Source organism: Meles meles, chromosome 4 (genome assembly GCF_922984935.1).
Source record: "Meles meles chromosome 4, mMelMel3.1 paternal haplotype, whole genome shotgun sequence".
In the NCBI taxonomy this organism is placed as follows: Eukaryota; Metazoa; Chordata; class Mammalia; order Carnivora; family Mustelidae; genus Meles; species Meles meles.
In genome coordinates this window covers 5,564,756-5,580,561 of record NC_060069.1, presented here as the reverse complement: position 1 = coordinate 5,580,561, position 15,806 = coordinate 5,564,756, and the positions used below count along the sequence as shown (strand labels likewise).

The following is a 15,806-nucleotide window of genomic DNA, read 5'->3' as shown; positions in this document are numbered from 1 at the left end:
TCTGAAGAGGATTCAGAAAGCTCTAGAGAATCAAGCCAGAGTTTCAGACTAAGCCTCAAAGAATGAATTCTACAAAAGTGGAATGTGTTGGGTGTCACACACAGCTTTATTCTTTCTCCTTTCCAGTCTCACCTTCATTGAGAGACAGGCTTTCTAGACTCACTCCCAAGTTCTTTAGGTCCTTTCAGGACACGGTAAGAGAGCACCTTTTCCTGCTTTTCTTAGAAGGCTATCTTAAAAAATTCTTCACTTTTTGAGGTCACAGCAGAGGCTAGCCTTTCTTCCACTTAAGCTGGATAAGGAACTTGTAAAACTCTGTACTCAGGAACCCACCACAGCTGGTTCTCTTTGAGAAAGATTATCATCCTTGCTCTAGCCTGTTTCCTCTAGGGGAACACGTATGGAACATATAACGAACCCCAGTCTAGGCAGCTGGATCTTGAGGTAACAAGTGATGGACCCCCGTCGTCCCCAGAAGAGAGAGAGTAGGAAGCTTTTTCATCCTCTGGTCAGGCTGTGTTAATACAGTTGCCTTGAAGACCCAGGTTGAGCACATTGTCCAGACAGAACAACATGTGTCATCAGACAGAGTATGCTCATAAACGATCCGTAAGCTAAGAAGAGATGCAGGTAGCTGTGCAGGAAAACACCTGCTGTTGACTAGTTACCTTATTTGGATGGACGTCATATATGCTCTAGAAGGCAGAAGAAAAGATCTCCTGGTTTATTTTGGAAGGACATTGGGAAGACCTTACAGTTGACTCTTTACATTGTAACTGTCCACAGTTCCACCCTTTCCATGGTCTCAAACTGAATTTATAGACTATGCGTGAATAATTTTCTATTCTTCATGCTGGTTAGCTCCTCCAGGGGAAAACTCACACCCAAAAACACCCAGCCCCATGAATTGTACTTACTCTATGATAAACATAGAGAAGAGAGTAGATAATAGGTCATGTTTGCATCAGTAGTGAAATTCCTTATACTTGATTTTTTTCCCACTAAAAAAAGAGGTAACTCTAAAAACTGTTCTTTGCAACTATATTTCACTTATATACTTCTTGAAACTAACTCATTCTGAGATACCTTCTAGAACCAAACACATTTATTTCCATATAAGCACAAGTAAATAAGTAAAAAGCAAATAAACCAACCGCATGATGTCTTTTTCCATCAATAACGTATTGCCGTGGACCAGTACTTTGCTGAGCGCTGTTAGGGGGCCTGGTCTTTTCTCCTTCTGATTTCTTTGGAAAGCAGTTAGATAAACAAAAACTACAGCTCACTTCATCATCAAAAGAAATGGAGAAATGTTTTCTTAAGAGTGTAGCAGAACAGGCTCTTTTTTAACTACTCTTCTGACTTGGAAACTTTGGAGACTATGGGAAGTGAATGAAATGAATGTATTTGTTTTTCTTTGCTCCAAATCAGCATTATGCTAGGTATGGTAAGGAAAAGAAGAACCCACTTATTTATTATCTCCATACCCTCAGCACCAAGTGAAGTGTCTGTGTAAATGGCCAGAAAAATACTTGTTTGAGTGACTATAAAATTGATCTTACCCTCAAGAGTTTAGATTCTTGGAAAGTAATTATCAGATTATAAAATATTGTAGTAGAAACTGTTGTATTAGAACACAATTGGGATTGATAATTACTCAGTAGGGAATCATAAACTCTGTGTATGTATTAAAAATTTTATTTTAACTCAACATTAATTTATTCAGATCTTTTTTTTTAAGAAATTACTTTCTTTTTTTTTTTAATTTATTTATTTGATAGAGATACAAGTCGGCAGAGAGGCAGGCAGAGAAGAGAGGAGGAAGAAGGTTCCCTGCTGAGCAGAGAGCCCAATGTGGGGCTCGATCCCAGGACCCTGGGATCATGACCTGAGCCGAAGGCAGAGGATCTAACCCACTGAGCCACCCAGGCGCCCCTATTCAGATCTTTTGATAGAAGGCCAAAGCCTTTTCTTCGAGTGTCATTGGAAATTGGAGGTCCATAACATCTTTCTTTAATAAATCACATTCAGTACATTTGTTGACTGATTTAGAATTTCTTTAAAGTGAAGAAGGAACTTAAGTTAGTAGTGAAGCAATTCAAATGTAGACTCCTCCTAGATTTTCATTATCTTGTCCTTTATCTCACCCATACGTAATTTTACAGCAAAAAAAAAAAAAAAAAATTCTTCTTTTTTTTACTAACAACTTGCCTTTACTGAATCTTTTTTAAAATGATTTTATTTTTTTATTTGAAAGAGGAGGAGCATGCACGTGCCTGTGCATGTACAACGGAGGGCCAGAGGGAGAGGGAGAGAGAATCTCAGGCAGACTCCACTGAGCTCCAGCCCCACTCCTAGCTTGATCCTAGGACCCGGAGATCATTAACTGAGTGGAAACCAAGAGTCAACTGCCCAACTGACTGAGTCACCCAGGCATCTCTTTTTACTGAATCTTTATAAAACAATTCAACTTAGTTGTTTTATTTTCAATTTTAGGAGTTTTAGAAACAACAGGTTTTTTTTTGACATCCATATTTCATTAGCTTATGTAATAGGTAATTGAATTGAGTAATTACTGTAAAAAGTACAGCCAACATAAACAAGTGGGTACAGGCACAACCAACTCTTATTAAGCAACTACTGTGATAAGAAATACGAGAACATAACAGAAACTAAATTGTTAGTCATGGATCAGTATGTTCCAGGTGTCAGGTTCTCTCTTTTACAGGAGAAATGGAGATCATTGGCTAAACCAGAGAATAGGTTAAGTAGAAGTCATTTAAGAGTAATGGTATTTCATTAAGAGAATTGTAGTAAAGGGGGCTTACATAGGGAAGCCTTTATGAAATAGGTAAAATTTGCATTGGATTTTGAAGGATGGTTAGAGTATATATGATTTGAGGAGAAGGAGCAGGAAAGGGATGAAGAGTCACCTCCCACATTGCTGTTGGGAAGAACAGGGGGAATACAGTTTAAGATGTAGTCTAATTGAAAAAGCATTAAGTCATAAGCCTAAGACCTAACGCCATTTGTAACAGAGTTTTTTGATGTTTTAATTTGGAGGTAAATAATGAAGGAGTAAAAGATTATTCTAGGCAAAAGTGTAGGAAAAAAAATCAGGGAAAGCTAGAGCTCAGAGTTAACATGTAAGCCCAGTGAGAGGAAATTGGGGGAAACGGAAGAGCTCAAGTTAAAGTATTAGAACAGTGATTTCAACCATAATCTTATGTCAACCATACTATATATTGAAAGCTTTCATGTAAGATTTTGTATGAGTGGAGAATTCACAGCTTAAAACGAAAAAAAATTTGAAAACCATAGGTTTAGACATGTAAGACCAATGTACACACCATGAAGCGTCAGAATGTTTGGAAGGAAATCAATTTAAAAAATGTACATCAGGGCACCTAGGTGGCTCAGTCAGCTAAGCACCTATCTTCAGGTCAGGTCATGATCCCAGAGTTCTGGGATCAAGTCCTGCATCAGGCTCCTTGCTCAGCGAGGAGCCTGCTTCTTCCTCGGCCTAACACTCCCCCTGCTTGTGCTTACTTACTCTCTCTCTCTCTCTCTGACAAATAAAATCTTTTTTTTTTAATTTTTTAAAGATTTTATTTATTTGACAGAGAGAGAGTAGGCAGAGAGGCAGTCAGAGAGAGAGGAGGAAGCAGGCTCTCTGCTGAGCAGAGAGCCTGATGTGGGGCTCAATCCTAGGACCCTGGGATCATGACCTGAGCTGAAGGCAGAGGCTTTAACCCGCTGAGCCACCCAGGTGCCCTGAGAGAGAGAATCTTAAGCAGACTTGAACTGGGTAAGGAACCCTTCACCCCATGACCCCATGATCATGAGCTAAAATCAAGAGTCAGACGCCCAACCAGCTGAACCATCCAGGTGCCCCCAGTTGTTCCACTTTCTTAACCCACACGTTGACAAAAAATTTTCAAATATGCCCATATCCAGGGTCACTTCAGCAAAGTATGTTGGATAACTTAAGATAGGCTTCTGCACACAAGCCAGAAAAAAAGGATTTGATTTTAAAATATAAGATCAACAGACCTCTTTCTATATTACCATTTGAGGGTGAAAGTTTTCCTCCGTATTTTCACTGGATATATCTAGAGGGTTTTATGTATTTGCTTCCCTTCAAAGAAGAAATTTAAAAAACTGTTCTTAAAATGATATATTGAAATTTGAAGTGTAGCTTGTTCTTTTTTCATAAAATACTAAATAGCAAAACCAAAAGTGCTCTACATCTTCTTTTTCTAATAGTTTGAGGAGAAACTAATTTATGTGGATTGATATCTCACATACTCTGAGTTTAAGAAGTTAGCATTATCTGAGAAGTTGCTATTTTTAGGTCCAGCTGTAATGTTTCTAACTTTGGTGCTAGAGTAGTGGGTGCTTCCTTTCCCAGAAGGCTCTGTAGTCTCAACATGTGCTGGTCAATTTGACAAAAAGCTATCTACAAGGAGCAACAGGCCCACTGCAGGCGTGTTTCTAACTTGAAAATTATGATCAGGTATTGGGAGCCACTGCCTGTATTTGGGAACCAGTTGCATGTCAGTACAAGCATGGATTGTGGTCCCTGGAGACTGGGAGAGCACAATGCTTGAACTTAATTTCTTTTGGAGATAAGAAGAAAATACCTCTCTACTTGACAAGATTGACAACTTTTTAAATCTGACCATCTTCAGAAGTGTGCTGGACAGTGGCTAAGTAAACATCCACTTTTCAAAGATGATGATCAAGGAAACATCTCTACGAAGGGACCCGGATTTAAGGGGAGAATTAGCTTTCCTGGCAAGGGGCTGTGATTTTGTTCTCCCGTCACGGTTTAAGAAGCGGCTGAAGTCATTTCAGCAGACACAGGTTTGGAACTTGGGTGTTTCTTTTAAAATATTTTTATTACTAATAAAACCACCCAGTGAACTAACTTACAAATAATTTTACAGCTCACTTGATATTAGATCAAGGAATTAATCTGTGTCCTCTATTCAGCTATTTGCAGAAAGCTATTTGTAGAGAGATTCCAACAGGTTTAAAAATAGACCTTCTGGACCTGAAGTACAGTACTCACATTTTTGTCTTGTAGAGAGGGAATCCAGTTTTAAAGACAATAATTACACCTCAACAAGTATCGTACAATTTCAAATTTAATAGAAGTATCTTTGAGAAACTAGAATTTTTGTGTTAAAATTCTTCTTTGCCCTTTGAATCAATAGACTATGTTTGTATTAACATATATACATCTGTAATGAATTGTTTTTAAAGTATCAGTCCCGGTAATCTTCTTTTGAAGGAAGAACTAATTATAGAGAGAGAGAGTTGTGTGGATGTGATATAATGTATGTAGATAACAAAGGATGGCAGTTAATTTCTGGGTTGTAAAAGAAATGTCTCAGCAAGCTGTGATACTGAGTCATTTCTGCCTGTGATGACAACTTTGCAGAATCCATGCTTCCTTGCGTATTCTGTAGGGCCAGTGTTTTACCAATTTGCCTTACCTTGAATACAGTATGAATCAAGGGTCATACAAATGATGGCCACCAGAATTCAGCAAGAAACCATAGTTTCATAATTACTATGACCTAGAGTAATTTCAGATTGAGTGAACCATATGAAATTGCCTATTTTTGAAAACAGGTCAAAAACAGTCAAATACTGAAAATGCTACAGTGACATAATAGTATCAGGATACTAAATGATACTATGTTTTTAGACCAAAACTGAAATGGAGAATTAGATACTTTCCCGAGCTAGTTCTATTTTAATGCTGTTTCTAAATTTGAATTTTTATTCAAAAAAAATTTTTTTTTCAAAAAAAAAAAGATTTTTTCAAAATGAGTGCCAAACTTGCTGGTAAATCTCCCAAATTTTATAAAACTGTGTTATTCTGTAGTATTTATAAAGGGCTAGTTTTATGAAACTAAATTATGTGTCTTCTATTGAATTGAGTGGAAAGTAAATTGATAACACATAAAAGTACAAAATAAATGCATTCTTTTTCTTTTCCCTTTTAAATATTAACATCAATTTTGTTAAATATCAGATTAACCAAAGAATTAAAAAATACTTCCCTATCAGTGAATTGCTCAATGTTAACAAGTACACTAAGGAAAGCAAGGTGGCTTATATAATTGAATACCCATTTAAATAAAAAACTTTGACAGATAACCAGGGTTTGTTCTCAATTTTTACTTATTTCTGTTGAAGCAAACATGTAGAATTAACATAGAAGGCCTTGCTCTAAAGCTTTATTTCACTAGTACGTGTTCACTAGACTATTGGGTTTCATCCCCACTGGCACCAGTGTTCTTAATCCTATGGTTATAACTCCCTGGATGTCGCACCACAGAAAACATTTGGGGAAACAAAAAAAGAATTTTTGTGATTGTATACTTGTAGTTACAGACCTGTTTCAGCATAGAATAATAGAAAGGGGATGACACTAATATAAATGACCTATTTACATATAAACATAAAGCCCCTGAAGAATTATATGTCTTCTTGAAGGAGTTTAGGAACAGTTTCTACTGTTATTAACTCATGGGACATCGTAATAATATTTACAGCTTAGCATTAAAATAGAAATGTTTATGTATAGATTATCAATTTATTAAGTCAAAAGTGGTTTGTAAACTTTAACTTGTTTTACAACAACCTTCAAGAAGTAGGAGTTATAATCTATTTTATTACTGAATTCTAAAATGTTAAGTAACTTCCCTGAAGTCGTGGAACTCATCACTGAGAGAACTCATCACATCAGAGCCATCGCTGTTTTCTTTTTTTTTTTTTTAAGATTTTATTTATTTATTTGACAGAGATCACAAGTAGGCAGAGAGGCAGGCAGAGAGAGAGAGGGAAGCAGGCTCCCCGCTGAGCAGAGAGCCCGATGCGGGACTCGATTCCAGGACCCTGAGATCATGACCTGAGCTGAAGGCAGTGGCTTAACCCACTGAGCCACCCAGGCACCCCCATCACTGTTTTCTTTTAAGTTTTTCATATTTCATTAGCCTCACTTCTCTCTGTGCAATGTTTTCCTTGTCTGTTATTTTATAGGGGTGACATCTTGATAGTGCAGCAAAATCTTGGCATGACCAACTGGCCTTTATATCCCCAGTAGTATTAGTATATGAGCAGACTCGACTCTCCTGTATTAGTGTCAGATATTAACCTGAAAGATGGGCCATGTGTGACAAGAGAAGATTGTCATATTCATCACATATTTATGTGAATGAAGCTCCTCTTCCTGTAGTACTCATGCTTTTCAAGGGTAGCCAAGATTTTTATCCTGAGTTTAAAGGTCTGTTATGAGCCCATATGTCAAAAGGAAATATGATATTCAGATCTACCACTCAGAGATAAATCATTGTTAAGACTTTAGGAATGGCATTAGTATAATTTAAGGAAAATGAACATTTGAGTAATATTATATGTTCATGGTGGTCAACAGTCATGTCACACTTTCATACTTCATGAAGTACTTTATGAGGTGGCCGTGCCCATGACCCTTGATAGATAATTTGATCAAAATTAAGAAATTAAAACTCTGAAAATCTGCATGGAATTCTTTTTGCTTTTTCTGCCAGGAATCTCAGAACTAAATTTAGTCTTCATTGGTAAAGTAGACTTCTACCTGAATGTTAGTGTACCTCTCTTCCCCTTTCTGTAAATCATAGATAATCCTAATGTCTTCATTGCCCACCACCCCCCCCACCTATATACTGTCCTTTCTTATGTCTTTATGGCATACCACATCAAATCCTTTTTGGAAAAAGGAATGATATAAACTATAAATGAATTAAACTCTGAAGGGAGTTTGGCTGTAATGAAATTAATAACCATGATCCTTGCCTATTACTGGAGTGTACCAAAAATGAGAGAAATGTGTATCATAGAAAAAAATGGCATGCCCCCACGGGCAAGTAAATCAACCTGGTGAAAGACATTCCAAAACTAAACCTCTTTAATTTTCTTAACAAAGACTTTCTCTGCATCAGGGACTGATGGTGATTTTACCTAGACAAAGTCAAATTAGAAGAAGGTGAAAGGAGCCCCCCTAATATATTTTAGATTTATGCATTTTAAAAGAACTTATTCTATGTGCCTATTGAAGTAGAGGTAGAAATGTACAGAAAGATGAACAGTCTTCGAAAATAATTTACTAATCCAATTCCATAGACTAAGAATACACTTGAAGATACAGAATATACTGTCGGATTTTTAAAGCATAAATCTGTGTAAACTTGGGTATTGACAGATAATTAATGTATTTACTTTTTATGGATAAGCATTTCCTAGAAGCAAACTTATCATCCTGTAGAGTAGAGTGAGCTCTTGATCTCTACTGTCTCTATTTTTTTTTTTTTAAAGATTTTATTTATTTATTTGACAGAGAGAGATCACAAGTAGGCAGAGAGGCAGGCAGAGAGAGAGGAGGAAGCAGGCTCCCTGCGGAGCAGAGAGCCCGATGCGGGGCTCGATCCCAGGACTCTGAGATCATGACCTGAGCCGAAGGCAGCGGCTTAATCCACTGAGCCACCCAGGCGCCCCATACTGTCTCTATTCTTATTACTGGTCAGGACTTTCAAGAAATATATGCTGTTTAGAATTTTTGTGTCTCATAATCACATTTTCCTTCCAGATTCAAAATAAACCAGAAAAGAAACCTGTAACACCTCTTCAACCTACAGCCACCTTTCCAAGCAGTCCCCAACCTCTCTCCACTGTTCCTCATGTGAATAATGTTGTGAATGCACCATTGTCCATAAACATTCCACAGTTCTACTTTCCTGAAGGACTCCCCGATGCCTGCAGTAACCATGAACAGACTCTAAGCAAAATTGAAACTGCTTTCATGGATATTGAAGATCAGAAAGCGGACATCTATGAAATGGGAAAAATTGCAAAGGTAATGTAACTACTAACTGATGTGTTATCTCTCTTTCTCTAACAGTCCCGATTTCTCTCTCTTCACTGCCTCTTTGCTCTCTGTTTTTAAGCATGGCTTAGTTTTTTCCCTTGTTGAAAAAATTTATTTGATCCTGATACACCATCTGTGGTCCCATTTCATGGAACTCATAAGTTTGAATAAAACCTTAGTGTTTTTCCTCTTTATCCTCCCATTTAATATAGGAATTTCATCCATGACATCATCAACACATAAATTCATTCTCTGCTTGAATGCTTTCAGTGACACGAAGCTCACTGTCTTGCCAAGCAACCTGTTCCATTATTAAATAGAACCACTTGTTAGAAAAATTTTCCTTGTATTGAATATGAATGTCTTTTTTTGTTGTCACCCATTGATCGTAACTCAGCCTTGAAACCAGACAGAGAACCATTGGGCCAGCTCAACACTAACTCTACTCAGAAATAAATGGCTTTGCTGCTAGGAACCAAGTCTTTGATACTTTCCAATATACCCAACTGCTTCTTATTTAGGATCTTAGCTTTTCATGCCAGGACTACTGAATATCTTCAGTAACTGGATGCTACATCTCCAGTCTCCTCCTAGAACAATTAATACTGAGCGTGAGCATCAGATTATATTGGATCCAGCTCACCATCTGTAGCAGCACTTCGCTTTGTTTTGTTTGGGTTTTATTTTCGTGTGTATAAACTGAAGAGTCAGATCATATCAGGAGTTAGCAGTGGTTCAGGCTGTGCTTCAAGAGGCAGAGGGGTTTAATAGACTAGGGGTTGCATGTGGGCAAGTAGTAGACTAAGTGGAAGCTCCTGAGACCCCATGTGCACTTTCACAGTTCCCCTGCTTTCAGGAATAATGTTTTCTTTAATATTTTATTTATTTGCCAGAGGGAGCACAAGCAGGGGGAGCGGCAGGCAGAGAGGGCAGAGGGAGAATCAGGCTCCTCGTTGAACAGAGAGTCCAATGCAGGGCTTGATCCCAAGACCATGGGATCATGACCTGAGCCGAAGGTAGATGTTTAACTGACTGAGCCACCCAGGCACCCCTCAGGGATAAGATTTTAAAGTTTGGACACTACTGATTTTGAGGACAAAACCCAAACCACTATTCCCTGCCTAAGCCTGACCTATTTGCCTTCCCATAGGATTGCCTCTGCATTTGGGCTCTCCCAGTTCTCCCCTCCAAAATGGGCTTCCACTCCTGCTAACCCCCACTTCACTCGTCTTTTAAGACCTACCTTCCATCATGTCTTTGGAGAAGTCCCTAAATCCCCACTCCAGTCATGTCCTGCCCTCTTCTCTACCTACATTCAGAACATTTGTTACTGTTGGGGGTTTTTGGGGGTTTTTTGTTTTATATTCTTCTCCTTAATCAATTTATTGAGCACATTGTGTGAAGCAAAATACCACACTTAGAAAAAGTAAAGCAGGGAGCCTGGGTGGCTCAGTCATCAAGAGAATCAGGTATGATCAGGTATGATCCCAGGGTCTTGGGATTGAGCCCTGCCTCAGGCTCCCTGCTCAGCGAGGAGCCTGCTTCTCCCACTCCCACTCCCACTCCCCTGCTTGTGTTCCTTCTCTCACTGCCTCTCTTTCTGTCAAATGAATAAATAAAATCTTTATTAAAAAAAAAAGTAGGGGCGCCTCGGTGGCTCAGTGGGTTAAAGCCTCTGCCTTTGGCTCAGGTCATGATCCCTGGGTCCTGGGATCGAGCCCCGCATTGGGCTCTTTGTTCAATAGGGAGCCTTCTTCCCTTCCTGTCTCTCTGCCTGCCTCTCTGTCTACTTGTGATCTCTGTCTGTAAAATAAATAAAATCTTAAAAAAAAAAAAAAAGTAAAGCAGATAGATTCTTTTTGATGGCTGAGTAGTATTCTATCATCTGTGTGGGTGGGTGTGTTTATATATACACCACATCTCCTTTTCCATTCATCTGTTGATGGACATCTGGGCTTTTCCCTTATTTTGGCTACTGTGGACATTGCTGCTATAAACATTGGGGTGCATGTGCCCCTTCGGATCACTACATTTGTATCTTTGAGGTAAATACCCAGTAGTGCAATTGTTGGGTCTTAGGGTCTATTTTCAACCTTTTGAGGAACCTCCATATTGTTTTCCAGAGTGGCTGCACCAGCTTGCATTCCCACCAACAGTGTAAGAGGGTTCCTCTTTCTCCACATCTTCACCAACATCTGTCATTTCCTGACTTGTTTATTTTAGCCATTCTGACTGGTGTGAGGTGGTTTTGATTTGTATTTCCCTGAAGCTGAGTGATGTGGAACATTTTTTTCATGTGTTTATTGGCCATTTAGATGTCTTCTTTGCAGAAATGTCTGTTCATGTCTTCTGCCCATTTCTTGGTTAGGTTATTTGTTCTTTGGGTGTGGAGTTTGATAAATTCTGTATAGATTTTGGATACTAGCCCTTTATCTGATATGTCATTTGCAGGTACCTTCTCCCATTCTGTGGGTTTCTTTTGGTTTTGTTGACTGTTTCCTTTGCTGTGCAAAAGTTTTTTGTCTTGATTAAGTCCCAATAGTTCGTTTGTAAATTAGAGTGATTTTAGGAGAAACAAAAGGAATTCTTTATTTATTCCCACCTTCTTCACCCCCCATCTTAGAACTTGCTTTGTTGATCCCTTAGATATTTCTGATGAAAAGTAAACTCTCATTGCAGAAATGAGAGCTCACCTATTACCTCTCTATTTTAGACTTACGGAAACTGAAGTTCTATGGGTACTTAACCTGAAGTCACGAACTAGCACGTACCGGGAAGCTAGTCCTCTAACTCCAGCATTGTGCTGTTTCTCCCATATGTTATCTCCCCTGAGCATATGCTAACGTCCCATGTTAGCTAACTTCCGATCAGTATCCACCCAAATAAATTACAGGTTCTTTCAGGGTATTGGTATTTTCTTACCCAAAACTTTGAGAGATGGCAACTGTATGAGCCAAGATGGTAAATTATCTGAATGAGGTGGTACTATGAATCTAAATCCAAGAGACAGAATTTAGTAAGGCTGAAGGAAATCTGCATTTAGAGATAACATGTTAACTGCACAAATGCCAAACAAGGTTATTTCTAACATGCCAACAGTGTGGGTAAGAGAAACAGGCAGTTTCATGGATTGCTTCAGGCAGGCAGACAAGGAGAAACTGGCCAGATTAAGGGACATAATAGTTCCTCGTGCTGTGCTGGGCACACCACAAATGGAGAGCCAATCCAAGTGAGACCCACAGCTGTTCTGTCTGGAATACAAGTCCTGTAGGTCAGCTTTCCTCCTCTGAATATTCCCTGCTTGACTGAGGATCCTGTTCTCCTCTGCCTTTCCACAGCCTTGTCTCTGCCCTTCTGCTGTGGCCCTTCTGTCTCATTGTAGCCCTGCCCTGCTCCATGGTTCAGTGGTCCTCTAGCATTCAACAGATTTATATCATCATCTCTTGCATTTAGCTAGTCCCCATTTAACCCAGCTTTTACTTGGCTAGCTGTCTGTTAACACTCACTAAGCATCCTGTTTTCAGTTCTCTTTTCCCACGTGCATCGGTCTTCTCTGCCAGAGGGTGAACTTTGTGCCTGTAGCATTTGCACTGCGTGTGCTTGTATTCTCATGACAAGTTGGGTGTAGGTAGAGGAGAAGAAAGACAGCCTTTAAGGGACAATGAAGGGAGAGGTAGAGCAATAAATGAACCCATCTCAGAATTCTTGTAGTCTGTAAAGCTGTTGGGAAGGCCAGCTTGTGTCTGCGGTCTCCTCTTAGTGATACTTGAGTGTAGCTGTAGAGACTGGGGTCTGTTTTTTGAGGTGCAAAGAAAACTCTATGTTTATGAAATCTGCATCTGTTGCTGAAGTTTAGCTAATCCATTTTTTACCTCAAACAGCCCTGGAGACATGAATACCCATTTCTGATTAAATTCTCAGTGTGTAGTGTGTACTTTTCCCCACAGCTTTAAGTGATGAGGGAGAAGAAATTAATACAGAGAGTGAATCTAAGAGAGAGAAAAGCAGAGTAGGAACATACACTGAGGAACAGTAAGAAAAGCATCTGTTGGGGCGCCTGGGTGGCTCAGTGGGTTAAGGCCTCTGCCTTCAGCTCGGGTCGTGGTCCCTGGGTCCTGGGATCAAGCTCCTTGTCGGGCCCTCTGCTCGGTGGGGAGCCTGCTTCCCCTTCTCTCTCTGCCTGCTTGTGATCTCTGTCTGTCAAATAAATAACATCTTAAAAAAAAAAAAAAAAAAGAAAAGCATTTGTCTTTGGGATCAGAGGACTCACCATGGAGTTTTAACCGCTAGCAGAAAGTTGAGAAGAAGAGTGAAAGTGTCTTCTGAACTTACAGAGATCATCAGCTTCTCTCTTCCGGCTGAGGCAGCACTGCCTTGACCTATCATGCCTGTGTCCTGTAAGGTGGCTTCTCTGTACCTTTATTTCTTCATCTGTAGAATGGGCTGAAAATACCTGCCCTCTTCTGCATGGGGATTGTGTGATAATTAAATGAAATAACAGGCATAAGACATTTTAAATGTTAAAGAACATTGCAGGTATTGGATAATCATCTCCTCCTCCTCCTATGTGACTCATTAGATGGCCTTGCTTTCAATTCTTAATGTTGTTGGGCCATCCTTAGGTCAAATTATAGTTGTTAGATTTTCCTTGCTCCGGCCATTTTGATTGCCGTAGACTGACTTTTCTTCCTCCTCTGAGTTTCCTAAATCCATTTTCTATATCTCCCTCCATATCTCCACTTGTCTTGTAAAAAAGTCTTGTAAAAAAGTCTGGCTTATTCTCTCCTCTGTTATTAAAGTCTCTATTCTGTTGCCCTCAGGTTAATATCATTTACTTTTTTAGGTTCTTATTGATCTTCTGTCACCCTTTTTCCTAATTCTTTGGTTTTAAGCAGATACAACCAGTTACACATTTTTTACAAAATGCCAAAGTGTAATGTCTACATTGCATTTCTTCTTTGGCATTTTCTCCAAGGGCTAATACCCTCATGCTGCCTGCCTAACGTGTGGCTATTTACGGTACCCTCTGTGAGAAAAAAAGGCCCTTTTCAATCTGTTTTAGTGTTTTAAAGATTGATTTATTTCCAGAGAGAGATAGTGAAGGGGAGGGGCAGAGGGGGAGAGAGAGACAGTCTTAAGCCGACTCCACGCTGAGCTCAGAGCCTGATGCGGGGCTCGATCTCACGACCCTGAGCTCACAACCTGAGTGAAACGCAAGAGTTGGATGCTTAACTGACTGTGCCCCCAGGCGACCCCCAATCTATTTTAAAACCTATCCATTCTATAACTTATCTCTTAGGATTTTGCCTTTGAGTCATGATAAATGTATGTGTCAATCTCTCACCAACTTACTACGCCTTAGGAACTCATATGTATGCATTTTAACAGGAGTTTTCTGGAGAAAAAGACTATAATCCGAAGGAATGAAAATTATATAAAACAGTCCCTGGTAGTGTTTCAGCTAAGGCATGGTGACCACTTCCCAAGGTTGAGCTGGAAGATTCCTGAGTCTTCCAATTCAGAAAAATCCATGAGTAACTATTTCAAGCACTTTGGCAAGCCCGTTCCAATCTCTCCCTGTACTTACTTTCTCTGTTTGGGGCTCTGTACTTCCACCTCTACCATACAGACTATTGTTTTAAGCTTTCTTAGCAGTTGCCAGTCACATCTAAGAGCATTTTCTTGGCAGACTACCATTCTGCATGAAAGGGAAGATTGGGATTGGAAAGTGGAGTTGACAGTTTACCACCCAAAGTGTATTAATCGTGAGCTTTGTACTTAGGCAGTCATAATTTACACAATAAACAAAATCCATTTGGTTGCTAAGCAACACCTTTCCCTCATTCTTGACCTCAGTAGAGGTATTTGACCTCTGGACTTAAGAAATCTTAAATTCCATCCTGTTTGCCTACCAGGAGTTAGTGGCCCAGGCAGGACCAGCTTTTATTTCTGCCCTGTACTTACCTCCCTCTGCTCGAATCTCACCTTCCATATCCTCATCTCCAGCGTGAATCCAGCAGCCTTTGGCAGTTCTCTCAACATAACTCAGACTCATAATCTCAGACCAGGTAGTCCTCATGCTTCTGTGGGGATTCCCCATGCACTGAGCCCTCACACCAGGAGCAGGGTCACCAGAACCTCGTATAGATTCACGTCCAGTCAGCCTCCAAAGGAAAAGCTTCCCTTTGTAGGATCCCGTGTCTATACCTACTTTAGAACAAGATACAACTCCTTCAAAGGTTCCAAATTTGGGAATATGTTTTACATGCATGTACAAAATTGGGAACATTTGGAGACTTTCTCTACTATTAGATACTGTTACTACTCGAAAGAATTTTTCCCTCTAGGGAGAAAGCAGTTAAATTTGGTAAGAACTTTTTCTTGTGAGGGTATAATTAATTGAAAGAGTTTTTTACTGAAGGGAAAAAAATACCTTTTAGAGTATTGTAGTTGCATATTGTAGTTTTATAATCATTCCCAGTTCCTCCTAAGGCTTTTATAATATGTAGCCATTTGTGGTAGTTTCTCATATATAAATAAATGATAGCATTTTGATTTTTATCTCTAACCTTATATCTGCATTGTAACCATTTAGGTAGATAGCTATTTTCTTGAACAGTCTAAGCTTTTACAGTTCTCCCTGACCCTGGAGCTTAATAGCATAATAATCAAAGAAGAGACGGGTGGGAGAGTGTACTAACACCAAGTGACCAACCAAGCGGTGGGAGGGAGGCTGGTTGCTTTAACTATCAGGAAAGGAAAAGACACAGCACGTAAATGAACTTGGAGAAAAGGTAAATGGGTTTCCCTTTACTTCATTGTTTGCCCTCTTTCTCTCTGAATCTACCAAGGCTTATATATTTGCCTCTGCCCCAGTTTTGCTCCT

The 15,806-nt window shown here is 39.4% G+C and overlaps 1 protein-coding gene across 4 annotated transcripts in view; it reads left to right on the top strand.

The window, feature by feature from the left end:
• Positions 1–15,806, top strand: part of PPP2R3A (protein phosphatase 2 regulatory subunit B''alpha) — a 199,151-nt gene that overhangs the window by 76,634 nt on the left and 106,711 nt on the right. For all 4 annotated transcript variants that reach the window (XM_046001661.1, XM_046001660.1, XM_046001663.1 and 1 more), the window contains one exon: positions 8,642–8,908. In XM_046001661.1, the coding sequence (XP_045857617.1) occupies positions 8,642–8,908 (267 nt within the window). The remainder of the gene's footprint in view (positions 1–8,641; positions 8,909–15,806) is intronic.